Below are 18,487 nucleotides of genomic sequence, written 5' to 3'. Positions count from 1 at the left end.
AGAACAATCTATCTATGCACTCCCGACCAATTGTTTGCTATCTCTATTGATAGGCTCCCCCCGCCCCCCCTATTTAGATAACCAAATCTGTGGTTCTGATTCTACTGGCTGTGTTTAAATGTTAGGCCGTCCACCTTTATTACCGAAGCCAACTCTGTGTGCCTTGTATTTGCTGCTCTGCTATACATCTAGGCTTCTTTTACCTCTGTTTGAAAGCCAAATCTGGGTCTCTGATACTACTAGATGTGTTTAAATGTTTGACCTTTTACCTTATTTTAGAAATCAAATATATGCATTTTACTCGCATGTAGGATACACAAATCTGCCTGTCTGCTGGTTGTGCTTATACAAATAAAGCTTTCTACTTGCCTGCTGGTAAAATAAATTTGCCTATCTGCTAACTGCTGGTTGTGCTTAAAAAAGTATGCTTTTCATCTTCTTTGTGAATTTCATAGCTGCGTGCAATTTTCTTTTTAGACCCCCCTATCCCTCACTCTTGTCTCTCTGTCGATGTTCTTGCCTCCAATGATCATGCTCCTATGCTTTATGTTATAAGCTTTGCCCTATTCCTTTCACTCTCGCTGATCGTTGCATTGCTTTGTGGCTAGTTGGGCTGTGCTCTGCAATTCCTCCTCCTTTCTCTCTCAGTCGCCTCGATGGTGCTCTCAATCTCCCCCATCTTCTCTAACTGCTTCTCTAGCACGTGTCCTACCCCTCTGTCAAAGACTGGAATGAAAAAGTTCAAGAAGGATCTCATGGTCTCCAGTCCTGGCCTTCCCATCGCTGACGCCTATGTCGATGCTTCCCCTGGCAGACCATCACTGACATCTTCTTTTTCATTCCCTCTCCAGCCCTTTAGGTTCCCCTCATGGTCTCTGTACTATCCCCTTTCTTTTCCTCTCCCATTAATGGTGGCACCCGGTGGGAGGCACTCTTGGCATCCTTCCTTTCCTCCAGGGTCTTCATTAATGTGTATCAAAATGGCACTGTCATGGCCCAGGGCTCTCAAGCCTCCTTCTTGATAGGCGTTTCCCGTCTCTCACCAACTTCCTCCTCCACTCTCCTGCCTCTCCTGCTTTGGTCTTCCCTCTGGCTCCTCTGCCATCTCCAATGGGTGTACCACACTTCTGTACCCCTCCTCGGAAGAACTTCAAAAGTGGCAACCTGCTACACTTAGCTACCCTCAACTCTTGCTCTGCCGTCAAACACTCCTCTGACATCTGCCTCCTCCTTAAGGACCTCGACCTAGATGTCCTCGCTCTCACCGAGACATGGTTCACAAGTTTTGACACTCTCCTCCCTGAGGGTTACAAGATCCTCGCTAAACCCACGCTTAATCGGCCCATGGGCGGAGTGGCCCTCATCTTCCCTGAGTGGGTCCCTGCTACTATGACAACCACTCAGACATATTCCTCTTTCTAATGCCTTGTCTACAGGCTTGACGTCTCCCCTGGCCTCTCTCTGACTCTGACTACCATCTATAGACCCCTGGCCAGGTCTTCCACTTCCTCTCTGAATGGACTGACCTCACCTCTTCTCTCGTAACCTCCCTCTCCAAGCTTCACTTCCTTGGAGACTTCAATATTCACCTCGACTTCCATGATGCAGCCTCTGGGTCCTTCTGAAACGTCTGTGACTCTCTTTCCCTCTCCATTCTTCCCTCTGGTCCGACGCATTCTGCCGGTACATCTTGGATTCTCTCATCTCTTCAGACCTCCCCATCTCCAACCCTCTCGTTACTCCTCTCTCCTGGTGTGATCATGCCCTCCTCTCCTCCCACCTGGACCTCCTTGGTTCCCTGGCTAAGCATTCGACCGCACTGCCAGCCTCCTTCTCCTTCATTCGACCGATGAAGAGAGTGTCAGTTGCTGCATTTGCCTCCACCTTCACTCCCCCTCCTACTCCTTCCACTGACTCTCAGTCTGACACAGCCCTCTCTAACCTTCAACTCTCCATTTCCAACACTCTGGACATCCTTGCCCCTGCCATCAGGATCAGCTTGAAGCCTGCTTCCAAGTGCAACTCCTGGTATAATTCTGATCTGGCTGCTCTGAAACACAAGTGCAGAGTAGCTGAGCTGAAGTGGCAGCTTTCAAATACATTCTCTGACAAACTGGCCTGCCACCTGCTCCAAAGGCACTACAGACTCACCATCTGCTCTAAGAAGAGGGCCTATATCCAAGCCTGCATCTCTGCGGCCGCTAACAACATGGCTGAACTTTCTAAATCTGACAGGAACTCGCCAACCCTACTGCAGTCTCCATTTCTCCTCTGCCCTCCCTGGCACTCTGCACTTCTCTGGCCTCTCACTTCATCTCCAAAACTAGGACATCCTCTCCTCACTCACCACTACTCCACACCCTTCTCCCAGGCCCCCCTTTGCCCCCCACTGCCCTCCCCATCTATTCCCTTCTTTTTCTCCCATAACACCTGATAAGGTTTGTAGACAAGTCCGCTCTATGAAGGTCTCTTCCAAACAGGTGCTCCCCTGCTCCTCGAAAACTATCAAGGACAACATTGTCTCGCCTTGCTCCAGCCTTGGGCAATTTCTGCAATCACTCCTTTGCCACTGGATCCTTCCTCTCACTCCTCAAGCACTCCCTTGTGCACCCTCCTCTCAAAATACCTTCTGCTGATCCTTCCTGTCCAGCAGATTACCACCCTATATCCACTGCCCCCATCTCCCAGTTTGTCCACCACACTGAATCTGTTGGTTGCTTCCACGACCACCAGTCTGGCTTTAGAGCTATCAGAGGCACGGTCAATGACGCCACCATGATAAAGCGACTCTGTGACACCCTTGGCATCACAGACCTGGCTCTGGACTGGTTGACCTCTTTTCTCTCTGACCGACCTTCCCAGGTTCAATTGGGCCCTTCCCTCTCCACCACCTCACTCTACACCTGTGGTGTCCCTCAGGGCTCCATCCTCTCGCCCTGCCTCTTCAATATATGCTTTGCCTTCCTAGGCCATCTGATCTCCACCTTCTCTTCTAGTTTTCAGTGTTATGTTGATGAGACACAGCTCTCTTTCAAGCTACCCTCCTCTTCCTCTTCTTCTTCCTCTATCATTCAAGATTGCATGTTTGCATTCATGCATGGTGCATTACTAACGATCTCTGTCTTAATGCCAGTAAGACAGGGATCCTTCTCATGGGTCCCCTGCTCTCTCTTTTCCTCCCACACCCTGGCCACCCTCTTTGGGCCCCATCCCCTCACCCTCATGTGAAGCAAAAAACCTTGGCGTCATCTTCAACTCTTCCCTCTCCTTCTCTCCTCACATCATGGACCTGGCCAAGAAGGTCCACTTTCAGCTTCACCTCCTCAGAGGCCTTCTCCCCTTCCTCACCTTCTCCCAGAAACTCAATGTCTTCAGAGCTCTGGTTCTCTCTAGGCTGGACTACTGCAACAGCCTCTTCTTCAATCTGCCTAACTCCTCCCTTCGACCCCTTTGACCCCTTCAACTAATCCAGAATAGGACTGCAAGATGTATCCTTGGCCTCAAGCCCAGGGACTGCAGCTCTCCTGCCCTTAAATCTCTCAACTGGCTCCTTGGTGCTGCGAGGATCAAATTGAAGACCCTCTGCATCATCCACAAGGCTTTCTGGGGCCTGGGACCATGCTATATCCAACCCCTCTTTCTAAATAGCTACCCACTAGAGCCCTTGCCCGTCTAGCTCTAACTCTCTGCAAATCAGAAATTTTTCCAAGCAGAGAGTGGGGGGCTGGGGAGCGGGTAGATCTCTTTCCACCTCAGGTGCCTCCCTCTGCAATGGCTTCCCTGCTGCTCTCAGACTTGAGCCGGATCTCCTTAAGTTCCAGAAGCTCCCCAAGACCTTCTTTTTCTCTTCTTCCTTCCTCCTCCCCATTCCCTGCTAATGTCCCCACTGCCTGAGACTGGTGGCCTGGTTCCTTCAGAGTCATACAGGGTGCTAGGCCCTCGCCTGCCCAGTCTACCCCTGCACTTGTGCTTCCTCATCGATGCCCCCTGCCAACCATAACCTCCTCCTGTACTTACCCTCACGGTCCCCCTCCTACACTTGGCCGGTTGGCTTGCACCCCTTGGAGCCAGTCCAGCATCTTAACTTGCATTTAGTTGTGGACCCCTTTCACTCTCCCTCCCCGTGGCCCTGTCCATTTGGCCTCCCTGGCACTTTCCTTCTCCTGAGCCCAACCACCTAATTCCTGCACTTCCCCACCTCCCCTCCCCCCCCACCCCCATGCACTTCTCGCTGGGGGGTAGAGCTCTCTCCTCTGCAGGTGTCTCCCTCTGGAACGGCCTCTCTGCCCCTCTCAAACTTGAGCTGGACTACCTGAAGTTCCCGTAAGTGGCTTAAGCCCTTAATGTTCTCCTCTGCCTTCGCTCTTTTTCTTCCTTGCTAACTTACCTGTCTGTGGCACCGACTGGTTGCTTGGTACCCTCAGAGTCTCACTGGGTACCAGGCTCCTCCATGACCAGTCTTCCTTGCACTGCCTCCTGGCCTACTGCGCATTTAGGGGCCTGTAACTGTAACCCCTACAGCCCCCCTGCCTCCTTGCACTTAGCCAGAGCCATGCTGCCTGGCTGCACTTACTCAGATCCATGCTGCCCTTTTCACACTTCCCCCTACCTTTCCCCTGCACTTTCCCCCTGAACTTCTCATTGTCTAACTTGCACAATCTGAATGTCACAAGGCCTAGTAGGAACGTTTGTCTTCCCTCTGTCTCCCCTCCCTTGTCTTGTGGCGCCTAGAAACACTTGTGTACAGGCGCGTTATGAATATCATATCAAATCATATCATACTGCACTTGCACAATCTGAATGTCACAAAGCCTATTAGGATTGCTACTTTTCTCCTACCTGCCCCCCCCCCTTGCTACGCCTCGAAACACTTGTGTATAGGCACATTACAAATCAACAATAAATAAACTAAATAAAATAAGGTTAGCCATGAATATGAGTTAGCAAGACATAGATGGCCATAGCGGTGTGACAGACTGTTGTGGCCCGCGACATCGATTGCTATAGCGGTGTGACAGGATGTTGTGGCCCGGCACACATGCAAATTTAGGGTCCCCCTGCTCAGAACGTTAATATTTCTTTGGTAAGTTGTGCAGTTGCACGGTCTGATTCTGAAGAGGGCGGGGTCACTCCACAGAGGTATTTTGTGTTCTTGAGCCAAATTTGGGCACAATATCTTCTTCTAAAACCCAGTACACCCATAAGTGTAGGAAAGCAAAACCACTATTTGCATGCATTTTGTAGCTATAAGTATGAATGCCTGGGTTATCCGGTACATGCATTTCTTATCCCACGGCTGTAGGCCGTGTGGTATGGATCACAGAGGTTTCCCGATTAAGTCCCTCTCTGCATCACCCCTATGGGTGTCATTGAAATTTTATTTTAGTCGGTTTACTCTATTTAAATGTGACACTGGTGGAGTTTGAGGTACCACAGTAGTGACAGGATCAACAGACCAGATTCAATCAACTTAAAGTTTTACAAAGCAGGAAAAGACAGAATGCTCCAGTGCACACTGAAATAAGGAAACCCAAAATGTCTTAATTGTGGAGGACTGCGGGTGGCGGGGAGGTACCTTCCCGGCTGTGATAATGGTGCACCAAAAGAAAGTCCCAACCAAAGCAAACTCTCTACCCTTCCCCGTCAGATGTGGTTTTTCCAGTAATTCCCTCCTCTGGGTGAATGCACTGCATGAAGAAAGGTGCCAAATAAGCAAAGACTCCGTCTCAGGTTTTTGGGTATTCCCATATCCTTTTTGGTGTCCGTGGGCCACATCCTGCAGGCTCCGCTGTGCCACCTGGAAGAGGGGAAGTGAGAAGTAGAGCCATAACTGCTCTGTCTTGTTCAGCTCCTTCTCTGACATTCTTTCTTCTATGAGGACCTGCTCTTCTGGCAGTTGGGCAATCCATGGAGGAGGGTTCGGTGGTCTCCCTGAGGGCCAAGTCTCCTGGAACCAGAGATGGGAGTGTATTATGAACCATTGGTACGCCGTACCACTATTTCGTTTGCTTTTTACAGAGCATACCTTTAGTCCAAAGGCTCAAGAAACATGTCTTTGACGCTTTTTCTTTCTCCTGAGCCAGATATGGAATCGTCTCAGGCCGGACATTCATGCACTGCCTGTTTCCCAAGACACAGCGAGGCAGACACCCACACAGCATCAGTGGCACGGCAGGTCGTTAAGGTGCTCGGGTTGCAAACACATTTCATAAGTAGCAGAGCCACATATGCATGATGGAACATTTCCAACTCCAAGAGATCGCGAAGTACCAGTTACCTTGCAAATCTTTGATAGTTAAAGTGAGCAACACAAAGAGTCCAGTTAAAGATTTGTTTTATCCATGTCTACTACCTTGACATACAAAAGTTGCTTTAAGTCACTAATCAAATGTTTTTAACATCATGAATAAGAACGAGCTGTAGGTTTGTGGCAAAGAATCTGCATATCTTTGTTTATTACACAACTCCTTTTATTGCATGTCTTAAATCACTGACTGAAAGTACAGTGGGGTTAGCTAGATTTTTCAGGTTGGCATTATGTTGCATTCTGGGACTTATAGTTTACCATTCAGAATGTGAAAATTTAAAGCCACAGTGATATTCTTTTGGCTTAACATGTTGCTATAAGGATCTACATGTTGCCATGTGTCTTTATTATGCCATTTGTGTTTTTTTGTAAGTAAACTCTATAAGATATCATTACTGTAGACCTTGAAAATCCAACAATTTGAGCCAACGTTTGTGACCCTGGTCACCCCCCCCACACCACTACTCGACACCTGTACTCCGCCGGTCCCCTCACCTCTTCCTCCCTCGCCCACCATCTGTCTGACCATCCCACTGCCTCCTTTTTGGATGCGGCTAGTGTACCACTAGTTCCTTTTGTCCACTTCCACCACTGCCCGGATCGCTTTGTCACTTCCTCCTAGGACCTCGTCCTTGCTCCCTGGCTCCCCCTTTCTGGGCCTGAGAATGCAGGGTCAGCGCAAGGCACTGGGGTCAGGCAGCAGGCTGGCTACATTTGGAGACCAAATCACGGGGGAACCAGGGTATGTGTCTTTTTGCCCATGGCATGTGTAGTATATCTCAGTGGCAACGTGCTCGTCTTGTAAGCAAGACACCGCAGAGCAACACAGGTTCAAATCCCGGGTCGGGAGAGAAGGCGTAGGTCATGTAGCAAAGAAAAGTATACACGTGAACAATAAACTCCTCAATAATAACTTAACCCAGTTGGTACTGAATTGCAGAAGAGTGAATGATTTGATTGGATGTTCATATTGTCTCACTTTTCTAGATATGGGAAAACGAGTTTCTGACGTGGAATCCCCAAGATTTTTGTGGAATTTCGAGAATTCACATTCTCCCAGAATTAGTGTGGAGCCCAGACATCTACGTGTCGGAACGGTATGTGTTTTTCTGAATAATGGTACTGGTGACACACACAATCACATCACCGCTACACATGAAACACTTTGCCTGCATGATTTCCGTTGGGCCCTACCACAGTGCTGGAGTGGGGCAACTCTGTACTGTGGCTGGGAATGCAAGACTTGGGTGGGAAGTGGGATACACAATGCCCGAGCCGGCCGCCACTTCCTGGGGATGAGCTGAGGACAACGTAAAAGGGCGTTCGGAGTGTACACCCCCTTAGAGTGTCCACAAACACTTTAAAAACCAAGCTACCTAACAGGCAGCAGCAGTGCAAGCTTTCCTTGCACATCATGCATACAGCAAGGATAGTAACGGTGCAGACTTTCAACACAGAATAGGTTCACTGTGGACATCAGACGCGCAGGGTACCCACCCACAGGGCAGTGACAGCACACGCAACAGTCATGCAAGCTTTACTCACTCAACATGTCCAGACCAGACTGCTGCAGCGGAAGTAGCATTGGTGCAAAGCAGCAGCGGCACAAGCATTTGTCACACAATCAGACCAACAGATCATCATAGCAGGATTAACCCCTTCCATGGACCCAACATAGTCACAGTAATGCATCATATCATGTAGCATGAGCCCCCCAATGATATGAGACAGAAATCTTCTAAAAGTTGGAAACATATTGCACTTTACTGAAAACATGTGGTCGCAATATTAGAGTCATCCTATCGGGCGGCCCCAGCCTTGCTCAGGTGTCAGGAGCTGCTGGAGAGCTCGGAACCCTTAGGACGCCACCCTTGTGTGAAAACAAGCGTCAGAGGTGACAGCACGAAGGAGAAGCTGTGCGGTGAGCGAGTGAAGCTCGTATCAGTGGGTTCCCCTGCTTCTGGAGTAGAAGGGAAGCTGCGGGAACCATCGCACAAACTTAAAGAAGGTTGGTGAGTGTCGGATGGACGCTCCAATGTCAGGAAGCTGATAACAGACCTCCAGTGAGTAACAGTCCATGAAATGTAACAATTTAACACATATTGAATACCGAACTGTACAAAACCTTAACTTTGAAAGAAAAACAATATGTTTGGAATGCCAAACTATATGAAAACTTGTCAGGCATTAAGTCAAGCAAAGTATTGAATATCAAACTCACTCATAGTTTGGCTTTGAAGCAAACACGTTTACAATTCAAATGAATATCATTAAGCAATATAAAACCACTTTGAACTGAAATTCAACCATAATGAATCTAGGTTGCACAACAAGTTACACTGAACATTCAGGTTGAATATATTAAAGGTTGAAGGAAGTCGAAACAATGAATGATAAGAATTGAATGCAGTGTGGCAAATCTACAACTTGTCAAAGGGTGTGTGATACATGGTGGCAGAGCCACAGGGCAACCAAGGAGAAGCCAGAGGAGTAAAAGAGTGCCCCCTACAGCCAAGAGGTTAATACAAGGAGTCAAGTGAAAGTGACTTGGTGCACTGGAGGCAGCGCCAAGAAACCTGCGTATGGGCTAAGGAATCTAGGGATCCTAGTTGCGCGACCAGTGATGGGTGGACTGTGCGGTCTGACAACTGCGCCTAGACCAAGGAACCCTGAAGGGTGAAAAGTAAAGTAAACCACGAAGTAAGCCCAACAAAACCACACAACACTGTGAGATGGAGGTAAATTGAGTCTTGGGGAAGGGAATCCTGAGACTTGAAGTACTGCGCTTTTTTTCTTGGGAACAAAGTCCTGAAATCCTTTTTGTTTGGATTGTGCAACTTAAAGCTTGGGAAAGGAAACCACAGGATTGATTTGGAACCACATCACCTTGAACTGGAGAAGGCAAAACTTTGAGACATTTTGTTGAATAAATTGTCATAAGCCTGTGGAGAACTTTTATATACTTGGGGAAGATGAGCTGACAGAAAGCTGTGAGCTGGAAGAAACTCAAAACTTCATGTTGAACACTGTGGCCCTGATTCATGGAATTATTTGCGGGTAAAACAAAGATTTGCGTGCCATTCTGCGTGCGAATCCCTGTTTGACGAATGGGGATTTGCAGGCAGAATGGCACGCAAATCTCTGTTTTACACGCAAATAATTCCATGAATCAGGGTCTGTTTCTTTTGACTTTGATAGCCTTACACATTTAGTGGCTATAGTTGTGAGGGCAAGGATAGGTTTTGGACACAGGCAGACTATTCAGGTGAACTCTTTGACACAGAATTTCCTTAGTTTTGTTCAGGTAGGGAAATCCCACTGTAGCATAGCATGAGTTCATAATCATCGTTTGTTTGAATTTGAAGTCTGTTGTATGTGTCCTTCTTCATGATGCCTTCACACCACCCTGTAAGGGATGTAGAGGTCAGACAGTTTCAGAGAAATAAAAGGGATGTACTCTTCTGGATACTGACAGGAGTGTAGTCAGTATGGTTAATAACCACCATATTTTGTTACGGTTTCTTGGCTTTAGCACAATGGGAGCAAAGGGTCTTAAAATGTCTCTATGGGCCTTCTGGGAAGGACCGGGGGACAGAGCCACAATGTATCTTTGGTTGTTGGCGTTCTTGGTGCTTGACAGGGTCAAGTCAGCTTCAGGGCACTTTGCAGGCTTCTGTGACAGAGTTCGAGATGGGACTCAGCTGCGGGTATCAGGCAGCAAGACGGTTGGGCGAGCAAAGCTAGACGAACGGCTGTAGGCTGCCGAACACAGCAGCTCAGGGTCAGGAATCGTTGTCTCGGTGCTGATCGGCAGTTCTGTAGCACTGGTCTAGATGTCTCTGATGTATTTAAGGGACTGCGGCTTGACAACGGTCAGTGCTGCAGTTGTTTGCAGATCGAGAAATGGACTGGCTCGAAAATGTCCTTTAAGGCAGATGTCGGTAGATGCTCATTGAGGCACTTCTCCCAGCTTCTTCAATGGGCTTGTGTCATCTTTTAAGGCAGGCTCCCAAATTTGAGGAGTGTGGTGCAGGCAGCTGCCTTGTCCTTGGTTGTAGGTTCACAGAACCTTTGTCACTTCCTATCCGGGAAGCTTGCTGCAGAGCCTAGCAGGCCACATGCTGTGTGCTGTCTGGGTACCAGTTCAGGAGCGGCCGGAGGATTCTCTGAGTTCTGTTTCTCCCTCTGTACCCAAGTTCTGGGGAGGGATCTTCCATCAGGAATACGGATGGAACTGACGAGAGATATGGAAGAAAGTGAAAGCATCCTAGTGGGATTAAAAACCATAATAAACTCACTAGGAGAAGATGCCTTGACAAATTTAAAATCTGACACCAAGAGACAATCAGAATTATTGACTGCCATTCAAGTGAATTGGGAGGGTGTAAACAGCGAATTGAGAACAATGAATGAGAATGTGAAAGACATGAGGAAGGAGATGCACTGTTATCATTTTATTAAAAGTGGATCAGGAGTGGATAACGCAGCCCAGAAGGGATTAGAGACATTTTTGGATGACACGCCCCTCTCTGAGTTAATTATGGAAGAATATGTACGTTTGGCACAGATATCAGAGGTGGAATACCTGCAAAATCAGAAAATAGCACTAGCGAGCTTGGGTAATAATTAGTTAATGCATGAACCCAAGGAGACACGCAGGAAGTCCAATGGTAAAACAAAGAAGAGACTGAAAAGAAAGCAGGGAGTGCAAATAATAGAATCCATCGAAAAAAATCAGGTACAGAAAACTAAACATCAAAGAAGGAAAAAGACGATCAAGTCTGAAACAACACAATTTGTTCGGAAGCTAAAACTGCCACTCGTTAGTGGGAAAGATCCTTCAACAAGGATCAAGCAAGTGGAAGTAGAAAAGAACAAAGACACCTCGCATGATGAGACCTGTGGGGCAAAAAGACTGGGTCTAAAGATGGCAGCTGAAAGTGGTATTGATAAATGTACGCAACTAACGGCAATCACAGTGGGGGTTCAAACTGAAAAACAAGAGGAAACGAAAAGGCTGTCGCCCATTTTCTTGCGTCGGAAAGCCAATCCCAAGGACTTGAGAGATGTTGATTTGGTTCTCAGAAAGTCCGGGGATACGAATTCTGCTCAAGAACTGAGCAAATATGCTATAACAGTGTTGTAGACAAGGCAAACGATAAATTAAGTCAGGAAGGGTTGAGAGTTATCCAGACTCAAGCAGAGGATGATAAGAGTAAGGAATCATATAAACCAGGCCCGGGGACATCTGGGAAGCAAGACAAAAAGACCTGTAAATGCCTTGATGAACAGAAGGGACAGGAAAATAACCTTCAACAGAAGAGATCATATAGTACTTTGTCATTTGCTGTACCAAAGGTTTGGATGAAACACGTAGATATGACTAGAAAGAGGTCAAGGTCGCCCAATCATAGTACAATACTATAGATCTTCGAAGGAGTACCAGACTTGTTCTATCTGTCAACTGTAGACATTGAGTATATATACGGTTCTCACATGCTAAATGCACTGATATGGTGGAAATGGTACTAAAGTCAAAGTTGGGAGTAAGTGCCATACTAGCAGGACAAGATGAAACACACACAGTAACTGGGCACAGCTAAACTCAATTTTAGGCAGGACAAGATTAATGAAACTTAGCAACTGGGCACAGCTAAATTCGATTTTAGGCAGGACAAGATGAAATACACGCATCAACTGGGTACAGCTGATTTCGATTTTAGGCAGGACAAGATGAAACACACACATCAGCTGGGCACAGATAAATTAGTGGGAGTCCAGATAAGATGCAGTGAGAGGTGGGATAGTCACAGGTTTGAAGGAAGTGGATCAATGAAGGTCTGACCTTCAGAGAAAATGTAGATGATCTGTTGATTCAGTGTGCCCGAAATGTGGAAGTTCTGCATGTGTGGGGGTTTGGGGGGAGCTGGAAGGGACCCACAGACGGATAGGGAGCAGACAGGGGCCTCAGGAATGGGCATTTGGGCATCAGGAATGGGCATTTAAAGCCTGCCGGTCCCCCATAGGCCAATTTGTAAGACTGCCAACCCTATCACAATGCAGCAGGAGGGAGAGGAGGAGGCAAGGCAATGCAGCAGCCATCTTGCAGTATTTGCGATGACCACGCGGCAGAATGGGTCCTAATAAGCAGCCTCACATTTGCCAAGGTGCAGGCCGCCCTAGGGTGTTGGATAGGCAGCAGTGTGGCTGCAAAAAAGGAAGCATGCATTCAGACGAGCGCTGATGGAAAAAAACTCACTTTTTTCATTTTTTCATTTTTAGGCGAATTCTTCTTTTTTTGTCGGTCCTACCTTGGCATGCCAGTGGTGTAAGTGGGAAAGTCTCCGACATCAGGGGAAAGCGGGAGCGTCCTCCGGTTGAGTAGTTTCAGGCAGGGGATGCAGGGAGTCACATTCTCGTGGCTCCAGAGAGGGAGAGGCAAGAAGGTATACCTAGACAGAAATCTAAATCTAAATGGGGCTAAGCTAACTGACGCTAAAACCACTGTATGGGCTCTTATACCTGACATCTTGGGGCAGATTTTCCAGAAGATGGGGCTGCCTAACAAGTCCCTTTAGTTAAACAAGAAGTGAGACTGATAGGTTGGAACACGAGGGGTTCCATTTCCTTTAAAAACATGGTAACTAAGGAATATGTATTCAATCAGTTTGGCATAATTGTCTTCCAAGAGACGTGTCTAAAGATACGTTTCTCAGTATTTGAGCAGTTTGCTACCGGCAAGGGAGAGGGGCGACCATCAGGAGGACTCTTGATTGCTTGTAGAAATGCAGTATTTGAGAATTCTGCACCTTTTTGTAATAACACCACCAGGAATTCTGCATGTAACAACTGTCATTAGGAGTGAAAAATCTACCCAAGTATGGCTAGTGATTAATCTCTATTGGAACCCCTCCTGCTCCTCACTCTTAGATTTTCAACAGTCGGTCTCAGATCTGCTCCTTAGAATCGAGATATGATAGCCCTCTGCTAGTATCATTTTAATGGGTGACTTGAATTCCCAATGTATACAAACCAGTGTTCCGGGGGGTAAGCAGTTTAGAGAACCATCAGCAAATGGAAAGAGCTGGTATTGCTTTCTCATGGAGTGGAATTTATTGATGGTCAACATGAACATTGAGGGGGATATTCCCCCTTCAGCAACATTGAAGAGGGGTGTGTGGTGCTCGACTATCGACTGCCTCTTGTTGTCTAAGGACCTATTTGAGAAATGTAGCCATTTCCGTGTTAAACAAAGGGCTCAAGTGATCCTGAAATGTTGTAAGGGACCATTTCCCACCAAATTGTAAAGTGTGAGGAAAACTTTAGGGAGGAATTGGAAATAAATAATGGGAGAAATAAAGCTGCGAAATTTAGGAGGGGCGGATGTGACCTCATTAATAAGTTGAATAATATCGTAAATATAAGGTGCGATAATGAATTTGTAGCAATCTGCAGTCCAAAGAACTTTGTAAACTTTTTATGGGATTTAAATCCTCCTGAAATAGTGGGAAAACAACTAACTTGACAACACACACATACATTTGATGACAGAACCTGGGAAAATAAAAGAAAACTGCAAAGAGCAGTGCATGCTTTAAAATTTAAGCATCTGGCAGAAAATGTGTTTTTGAGAGAACTGAAAACACTGATAAATGAGTATAGAAACTGGTCTAGATCTAATAAACATTTGTGCCTGTAACGGGATGGTGAAGGGATGCTGAGGGCTGTTGGTGAGACCAATTTGAGAAACCTTTGGTCATTTATTAATTCAACCAAGGTATCTCAGAGTAATCTCCAAGCTGGTATCATACAGGAAGATGTGTGGCGTCAGTACTTGATAAAGCTATATGGGAATACGCCAGGTTACAGGTATACATCCCAGAAGGGAGTAAATTGGGAGCTGAACATCACATATGAGGGAATAGAATAGCTGATAAAAAAATCATCATCCTCTCGGGCCGCAGGGCCTAATGGGTTGAACAATCATATATTAAAATCTGATACGAGCCTGTGGTCCCGTCTGTTATCAGTACTATTCAAGGAAGTAGTGATGACCAGACATCTTCCCTACTCATGGAGGAGATCCATCATTATCCCAGTCTATAAAAAGGGGCATTGAGCGGATCCATCAAATTACTGCCTGATCTCGCTCTTGGACACGGATAGTAACATTTTTGCGGGTGTTATATTGAAAGATTGTGAAACATGGGCGGATGCATCAGGAATTTCATCAAAACATCAAATTGCCTTTCAAAGGGGTCTTTCAACATCCTTGAATGGTCTGGTAATGAGTACTGTTTGCAGTAAGTCTTTCCAAAAGGGAGGGCCCATTCTTTATGGAGCCTGGATTGATTCATCCCAGGCCTTTGACACGATAAATAGAGAGCGTTTGTGGGGCAAGTTGAAGAGCTGGGGGTTGCCAGAGTCTTCATTAGCGATCATAGTGGAGCTGCATAAGGACTCAAACCTACAGGTTAGGCTTGATAGAAAGGGCAGGTTATTCAGTGCAATCAGGACGGAAAGGGGGGTAAGGCAGGGTTGCTTAATTGCACCCTTCCTTTTCAACCTCTACCTGTCTGAGCTAGCTAAGAGTCTAGAAGGGTCCACGTTGGCAAGTCCGAGAGTGGGGAATGAGAGGATCAAATGGATTGCCTATGTGGACAATATCGTGCTTCTAGACTATATCCCGATAGGTCTCCAATGTTTGCTGGGTGCTCGAGAAGAATACGCAAGTTTGAATGAATTGAAGATAAATCCACAAAAGTCTAAAATCGTGAAATGTAAGCGTCCATTAAAGATAGATCATTCATTTGTATGGCGCTTAGAAGACCGAGTTAGTCCAGTTGCTAATGAAGTCATATACATGGGCTTCAAATTACGGTCCTTCCCCACCAAGGCGTATTTAACAACAATCCTGGAGGGGAAAATATTACAAGTAGGCCCGCAAATATAAGAAATCTTGCATTCGTACTGTACATTTTAGTTAATGCCAGACATACATTTTTATATTGGTAAAGCCACTCCGTCTTTGCTATATGGACTAGATGCAAACCCAGCATCCAGGTTAATTGATTGGGAATAGCTTGAAGGCAAACTGTGGAAATATATCTTGCATCTGCCTAAATGTGTACCAATTGCCAGTGTGAGGTACGAATTGGGCCTGCAGTCAATGAGATCTCTGGTGGAGTGGAGGTTAGTGTCATTATACAGGTTGATCTTGGCTCCACCTAAGAACTCATTGTATGAAGATGTTGGATATGTGCTGGGGAAAACACTAGTTTAGAAATTCTAAGGGGATATGACCGCTTAGAAACTGATCTCATCCAAAATCCCATGAATGTGAAAGAGTGCTTGAAAAGGGTGGATTGGATTAGGAAGATTACATTGATGCCTAGATCGTCCTTGTCACAGTCATTGTCATGTTTGGACAAACTGAGGTCCTCAAGGGAGATCAGACTTTTTAAGATTTCGTCTCAATCTGTTACCGACAATAGACAGCCTACATATTAGGTATAAGGAAGAGTATAGGGATAATCTATGCTCCATTTGTGGTGGAACTGATTCACCGACCCTGAGACTTATCCCAATAGACTGTGTTGGTATATGGGATATCAGAGTCATGAAACTGTCAAGATTTGTTGATACAGTCTGGTGGCTAACAACACCTTCCTTCTGGGAGAGAATGGACTCAGGTCATGAATTATTGCTGACAATGGAAATCATTGAAATTGTTGAAATAATTGAATTTTATTACTATATTGTTTTAATTGTAATCTATGACTAAAACACAATAGAATAAATAAATAAATAACTACCCATTCTCTGGGTCTGTTGTTTGCAATAGGCCACCCCGATAGGGGATCACATTATGAATGGGATCCCCTATCGGGGTGGCCTATTGCAAACAACAGACCCAGACATGACAGTTCACTGCCATCGATACTGTCGATACTGAGAGGGGGGAGCTGGCTTTAGGTTGACACCGTTGCATACGAAAGGTTGTTGGGTTGCCTGCCTTCTTTGTTATCCTCTGCAGCCAGGCCCCGTGTGGGCCTGTTCGAAATACCCCCTGTTGGTATGATGAATGCTGCCACCAGCTGCAGGGCCTAACAAAAGAGCTGGGCGGATCCATGGAGCCTTTGTCAGTTAATCAGGCTGACCATGGCAGGGGGAAGGTTGGCCCTCCCCCTTCCTGCAGAAGACATTGTGCACTCCTCAGCTGTCATATTCCAACTAAATATGACAGGGGTGGATGGTGCCTGTAGGCATTGTCCAGAGGTCTATGCTTTGTCGTGGTATGAGCATAGGAGGTTGGTCTACCATCATTCCATATAATTAAACATTTAAAAAAAGCCCAGGTGAGAGCACGCCCACCATGCGGATGGTCGAATTCCTCACAACCAGCAGTGCATTGAAAATATTGCTAAACAGAAGCTGCAACATCTGCAGGCAATCCGGGATTCAGTGCAGGGCTCATCCCTCAGTATTGCCAGATCCATGGACCGGCAGTGCCACCATCTCTCAATGGCAACTGCTGCTAATACAATCGTGGGTCAGAGGGTGAGGAAGCTGACAAAGGCCATCTATGATTTTGCAGAAAACACGCAGAGCACCAAGCTCCTGACCCTCCAGCACATTTGGGGCCAGGAGTCTGAGGCTTTAACCTCTGTCACTCCCAGAAGAACATGGCCCTCTCACAGCCTGAACAAGGAGCCATGCCCAAAGGGCATGGAAATTACACTGGTTTTGTGTTGACATTTATACCGGGCACAAGGGAGGTAGGAGGGCATAGGTGTTGGGGATTGAGGGAGTTGGGAGGGCATGGGCATTGGAGATTGAGGGAGTTGAGAGGGCATGGGCTTTGGAGATTGAGGGTGGTGGGAGAGCATGGGTGGGGTGTTGGGGAGTGAGGGAGGTGCGAGGGCATGGGTGTTTTGTGCAGTACAAATTAAATCACATTTAAACTTGAACGAATGTGAGGACAATGATTTCTGAGTGAGTTAACAATTCAATATGTGGCTATGTACAAACGAGTGACAATGGTGCAAAGAAATGTGTTTAAAGGAAATTGTCAATGAGTTTTTGCTGCACAAGATGACCCTCCATGCCTTCATCATGCTCACTGCGTGGCAGCAATTGATCACCAGGCTGTGTGTTGTTGTCCTTTGAGGGAAGCATGCTACAGACTACAACAATTCTCTCCACCTTCTCAGGCCTATACATCAAGGCCTCTCTGGTCAGGTGTAGACACCGGAAACGTCCCTTCATTAGTTCGAAGGTCCGCTTGATGCACAGCCTTGTCATTGTAGGCCACCTCCTGTGTTGTGCCTGGATTGCACATAGGTGTCATAAGCCACGGCAGCTGTGGGTATCAAGAGTCACCTACAACGGCAAAAGGCACAGGGGTCCGTAACAAGAACATGAGGATGTGTGGCATTTGTTCATGGCATGTGTATCAACGCTCTCTGAATGAAGTAATGGAGCACTGGTGGTCATCATGGTTGTATATCCCTATATTAATTTATGTTTCAAGTACTACAGTGGTACATAGGCAATGTCACTTAGGGTTTCCCCTTTCACACATCACACAATCACTAGATGCAACTGTCATGCACTGCTACAGAATTAGCAATGTTCATGTTGTCTGTGGTAGTCCTGTACTATGCTGTTATGCATGTTACCCCAAGCTGCGTACGGTTGTTATTGTGAATTTGTATTGTTTTGACATACCTGCTCTTGGGGAATGACATTCATGGTTTGCAGCATACATGCCATCACTGTCTCTCAGTGCTGCGTTATCATTGTGCAATGGTAAACTGTGCTGTTGCCCATGTAGATATGGATTTCCTATGCAATGTGGTATGTGTAGTTCATTCTTAGTGGATTACTTATTTGCTATTGCATAATGCTTTACTGTCATGCTACGGCATTGTCCTGCAGGACCTTCTTCTGTGCGATGGTGGCTCTTATGTGTGGGGTGTGAGCGCAGGTCCTGCGTTCACAGGTCTGTGACAGGGCATGCATTGATTTGTCAATGTTATTGGTCCCCCCTCCTTTTATGACCCTTTTCACTTGTAGTGCAAGTTTATAATGTGTGCTTGCACTTACCCAGTATCCATTCCCATTGCCCTGTGTGGCAATCATTTTAGGCAGGCAGTGTGCTTTTCCACAGAACCATGG

The 18,487-nt window shown here is 46.5% G+C and overlaps 1 protein-coding gene across 2 annotated transcripts in view; it reads left to right on the top strand.

Moving 5' to 3' along the window:
- Window positions 1–18,487, top strand: part of LOC138528315 (5-hydroxytryptamine receptor 3A-like) — a 422,150-nt gene that overhangs the window by 229,424 nt on the left and 174,239 nt on the right. For both annotated transcript variants that reach the window (XM_069639820.1, XM_069639830.1), the window contains one exon: window positions 7,295–7,404. In XM_069639820.1, coding sequence (XP_069495921.1) covers window positions 7,295–7,404 — 110 coding nt within the window. The remainder of the gene's footprint in view (window positions 1–7,294; window positions 7,405–18,487) is intronic.

This window comes from Ambystoma mexicanum, chromosome 1q (assembly GCF_040938575.1).
Source record: "Ambystoma mexicanum isolate Mex_15411 chromosome 1q, UKY_AmexF1_1, whole genome shotgun sequence".
Lineage (NCBI taxonomy): Eukaryota > Metazoa > Chordata > Amphibia > Caudata > Ambystomatidae > Ambystoma > Ambystoma mexicanum.
The sequence above is the reverse complement of the archived record's forward strand: the minus strand, read 5'-3'. Positions and strand labels throughout refer to the sequence as shown.